General features: G+C 42.3%; 1 protein-coding gene across 1 annotated transcript; it reads left to right on the top strand.

Moving 5' to 3' along the window:
• Nucleotides 1–375: 375 nt before the first annotated feature.
• Nucleotides 376–2,756, top strand: LOC101982953 (H-2 class II histocompatibility antigen, A-U alpha chain-like). The gene is made up of 5 exons (XM_005372113.1): nt 376–412; nt 903–1,151; nt 1,553–1,834; nt 2,173–2,347; nt 2,511–2,756. The coding sequence occupies exons 1-4, from the start codon at nt 376–378 to the stop codon at nt 2,325–2,327; spliced, it is 723 nt and encodes a 240-aa protein (XP_005372170.1). The 3' UTR covers nt 2,328–2,347; nt 2,511–2,756.
• Nucleotides 2,757–4,862: the final 2,106 nt, after the last annotated feature.

The following is a 4,862-nucleotide window of genomic DNA, read 5'->3' on the forward strand; positions in this document are numbered from 1 at the left end:
CCAGCATTCACCAAGCGTGGTGACTGCACAGACCAGGCCTGGCTGGCCAGTTACTTCTTACACAGCACCATGTCTGACTATTGCTAAACCTCAATAGATGAAGAAATAGGAAAAAGTGAAATACTAAATTCTATGCCTTTACAATGTCTATTTGACATCCTTTGGGTGGAAATGCCTGCTTGGCTGTGGCTTCTCACACATGCTCACTGTTGGAGGAAAAAACTTTAATTCACCCTGAATCAGAAAGTGAATGTCAGTGTTAATTTAGAAAACAATAAGAGGTAGGGATTGAAAGAAGATAAATTCAGTAAAGTCTTTATTTCTTTTATTCCAGAAGAAAACAGAAAACTGTCCTGTGGGCCCCCACAGTTAGCAATGCATAACATTAGATATAACAGTTTCCACATACTTAGTAGTGATGTCATTGTTCTCTTTTTAAAGGATTCTATATGCATTTTATTTTGTTTAAAAAATGAGAAGGGATCCCTGTGTGAAAATGTTTTTAGAAGGGAATTGAAATGTAATAGATAATGAACTGATGAAATATCAGTGAGACACACAACCTAAGAAAAGAAGCAAGCAGACTGACTGACTCTTTGGAAAGAACACTTTCCTCTTCCACTCAGTTGTGAGCTACTTGGCGTAGACCAGTGTGCACCAGACACTGGTGGAGGCAGTCAGGACAGCAGAATCACACACGTGACATTCCACCTCAGTGTAGCACATGTCATAGAGGGAAAGACAGGACTGTAGCCAACACTGAGAGGGGTAAGGAGGAGCAGGTGATGGAAACATACCAAAAAGCGAAGTTTATGGTATTTTTTAAAGCATTTTCTATCATTTTGCTTAATAACATTGTTTTCCTGTTTTCCGTTTTTCTACTACCCATCTTAATTCACCAGCCGACCATGTCGGTGCCTATGGTATACTTTTCTATCAGTCTTGTGGACCCAATGGACAGTACACAATGGAATTTGATGGTGATGAGAAGTTATATGTGGACTCGGATAAGAAAGAGACAATTTGGAGGATTCCCGAGTTTGGCCAACTACTAACTTTTGACCCACAAGCTGGACTGCAAGAGATAGCTACAGGAAAACACAACTTGGACGTCCTGACTAAGGGGACCAATTCTACCCCAGCTACCAATGGTATGTGCTCAGCACCCTGCTCCTCCTCCGTATCCTGGTGGGGAACGTGATCCACTGCTCTATTAAATCCTTCCCATTCCAAGGCATGCCCGATCTCCTCATTACTGAACCCTCATCCTCTCCTTACAAATCACACATTCCATGTAATATAAACATCTTTGTTCCCACAATGTACTCTTTGAATCTTTTGAAGAGGACCTGACAGACACCCTAACACCCTAGAGAGAAGGACACAGGGATAAAGTAGATGCAGCACACATTTGCTCAAAGCAGAAGGGAAGCTTGGGCTCTTTGACCACTGTGTGTGTGCAAGTCTTGGCAAGGAGGCTCCCACAGCAGACAGTGCAGAATATCAGGGAAACTCCCATCGCCCACTCACATCCAGGCCATTTCCTTTCCAGAGGTTCCTGAGGTGACCGTGTTCCCCAAGTCCCCTGTGCTGCTGGGCCAGCCCAACACCCTTATCTGCTTTGTGGACAACATCTTCCCTCCTGTAGTCAATATTACATGGTTGAGAAACAAGAAGTCAGTCACAGAGACTGTTTATGAGACCAGCTTCATCACCAAGAGTGACCATTCCTTCCAAAAGATGTCTTACCTCACCTTCATCCCTTCTGACGATGACGTCTATGACTGCAAGGTGGAGCACTGGGGCCTGGAGGAGCCGACGCTGAAACACTGGGGTACGTGTGGGTTCTCCCTGCTTCTGCACTGGTGCTGAAACATTGGGGGTACGTGTGGGTTCTCCCTGATTCTGCACCAGTGCTGAAACACTGGGGTACGTGTGCTCTCCTTGCTTCTGCATGTTCTTGTTCTTTGTCATCTCTAGAACAGCCTGTCTTCTGCTCTGGTGACCAAATCCATTTTTCACTCTAACAGAGTTTCTAATGATAGATTTCATGTTCTTCCACAAGCCCAGCCCCAAAGTCTGTGTGGATTGACTCCCACCCTCACACGGGTCCTCTTACATACACATACATGAATGTGCTCCTTCCTGACTCCAAAAACTTCACTTTCCCAGAACCTGAGATTCCAGCCCCCATGTCAGAGCTGACAGAGACTGTAGTCTGCGCCCTGGGGTTGTCCGTGGGCATCGTGGGCATCATGGTGGGCACCATCTTCATCATTCAAGGCCTGCGATCAGGTGGCACCTCCAGACATCCAGGGCCCTTATGAACCACACCCTGGAGAGGAAGGTGAGGGTTTGTGTTTGTGGGAGCTGAAGCCACCACATGGGGGAGCAAGGAAAGGGGACACTGGTGAAAACATGGTTGGAACATTGCTGGAGAATTGTGCAGTGATGGGATCACAGCTCAGGAGTCTCTGGAACGCATCCCTCTCCTTTCTGTTTTGTTGCAGGTGTGTGGTCCTCTCCAGGGCAGAAGTGGTGTGCAATTCATCGTGTTCTTTGTCTTTCCCAAGTGTCCTCCATCTTGCTGTTCTCTTGGACATGAGGCTGCCCCCACTCACAGCTCAAATAACCTTGGAATTCCCCCCTGACCTGAGTTTTGTCTTTCGGCATCTTTCCCATCACATCTACTGTAGAATCTCAATGACCCTGATTCAGTAGCTCCTCAAAACCAATAAATCACCTTTTGTAAGTCAGTCACTGGTTTTTATTTTGTTGTGTTTTTCCTGTCCTTAATCTTGGAGCTTATTTGAGTCAGGGTCATATAATCCCATGACAGTGACACAGAAACAACCAATTACAGCCTCAGAATGCTCAGGAATCTTAGCCAAGGTTGAACTTTCTCTCTTCTTTTTGTTGTTGACCACTGTCATCTGTCTCTTGTTGGGGTATAAAATCTGTCTTGATGTAAACTTGCTGTAAGAATGCTAAGTCATGGGACATACCAGTAATCCCAGTACCCTAGAGACAGAGAAGGAATATCCTCACAAGTTTAAGGCCAAACTGATCTACACAAGGCAAGCTAGAGCAATATACAAAGGCCCTGCCTAAATATGTATGAGAGAAAGGGAGGTGTACTAAATTCACTTTAAAATAACCTGTTACAGGGAGGGGACCTGCTTGTTTGTCCCAGGTGCCCAGCTTGCTTAGCCCAAAAATAACCACACAGAAACTGTACTAATTAAAACACTGATTGGCCCATTAGCTCTAGTTTCTTATTGTCTAATTCTTACATCTTAATTTAACCAATTTCTATCAATCTGTGTATCTCCACATAGCAGTGGCTTACCAGATAAAATTCTAACCAGCGTCCGTCTCAGGCAGAGAATCCATGGCATCTCTGACTCTGCTTTCTTCCTCCCAGAATTCAGTTCTGTCTTCTCTGTCTACCTAAGTTCTGCCCTATCAGGCCAAAGCAGTTTCTTTATTCATTAGCCAATACAAGCAACACACAAAGGGGACTCCCACATCACCTCCCCTTTTCTGTTTAAATAAAAAGGAAGGTTTTAACTTTAACATAGTAAAATTACATATAACAGGTATCAAACAAGAATTACAGTTACAATGTTTCTATTTACTTTATCTTTTATCATAACTAAGGAAAACTAGAACTAGAACTATCTATCTATTCTTCAACTCCATCAAAGACTCCAGAAGGATATAATATTACCTAAGTAAACAGGAAGTACATTGCAAGCAACTGCCAAAACTCTAGAACTGACAGAGCATCTCACTGCCAGGACAGTCACCCAAAGTTTTTCTGTATCATTGGGGCATCCATCTTCAGCCTACAGGCCCATAGTATCCAGCAGACTTTTCCATGAAGCAGGAAATTTCAAAGACAGTTCAGTCACTTTCTTCTGTATCCTGTAGAATGTCTCACAGACTCTTTCATGAAGTAGGAACCCTTAGGATCATCTCACCTTCAGGCAAATTCAGCAGTCATCTCTCTGCAAGTCATGCATGTCCAGTGAAGCAGTCCAGGCAAGAGCAGTTTCTTGCCCAAATGGCTAATCTTTGATGCCCATCTTCCTCTTGAAGTAGCTTGGTGCTGCCAGGAACAGATGTGTCTCACTGTCATGAAAAGTCCTACATTTTTAAAACATTTAAATGCCATATTTTGAAGGTCTCTGAAAGATTTGAAAAATACCTAACTAACTGAAATATATCTCTATATATCTAGAAAATCTAACAAACATGACTACAAACTTGACTATCATAAAAGACCATCTATCAACCTATATTTCTTAATTATACATTACATTTTTTAAATGAACTACATAAACACAATCTTAATCAAGAGCAGAAATATACATATAACAAAATTGACCTTAAATTTGTATCAATTAAACCAAGATCCATACCAATGCAAATTATTCATATCTATATCATATCCCCACTTAAATGTAAAAGAATATTTATAAACAATATTTGGGAATATGGGCATAGTTTGGTCCATACTGCTTCCCACTATTTGGGGGTGCTGTTAATCAGGTCTTTAATGGTATATTCTATGTGCTAGGTTCATTTCAATCAGCAGTTGGGCAAAGAAATTTTTTGAAAGTGTTTATGGCGACTTTCAGGAGGCCTTCATCCATGAAACCATATTTGCCTGGGTACAATCCACAGGTTCTCATCTTCTGTGAAAACAAAAGAGGAACCACTTTTCCCAAGCAACATGTTCTTAGACCCAAACTCTGAAGTCAAGATACCTTTATAATATACATGTTAGTTTAGCTTAGCAGCCCATACAATGGAATGTCTCTCTGTATTTAGCTCCTTCACAGTCAAAAAATTCAAAG

Source organism: Microtus ochrogaster, unplaced genomic scaffold, assembly GCF_000317375.1.
Source record: "Microtus ochrogaster isolate Prairie Vole_2 unplaced genomic scaffold, MicOch1.0 UNK187, whole genome shotgun sequence".
Taxonomy (NCBI): domain Eukaryota; kingdom Metazoa; phylum Chordata; class Mammalia; order Rodentia; family Cricetidae; genus Microtus; species Microtus ochrogaster.

Bases quoted from the DNA above. Each gene is read 5' to 3' on its own strand.
- LOC101982953 (XM_005372113.1), top strand. From the start codon at position 376: ATGCATAACATTAGATATAACAGTTTCCACATACTTA. The intron at 413-902 runs GTAGTGATGTCA...TTAATTCACCAG, and splicing joins TAACAGTTTCCACATACTTA to CCGACCATGTCGGTGCCTAT. The intron at 1,835-2,172 runs GTACGTGTGGGT...TCACTTTCCCAG, and splicing joins GCCGACGCTGAAACACTGGG to AACCTGAGATTCCAGCCCCC.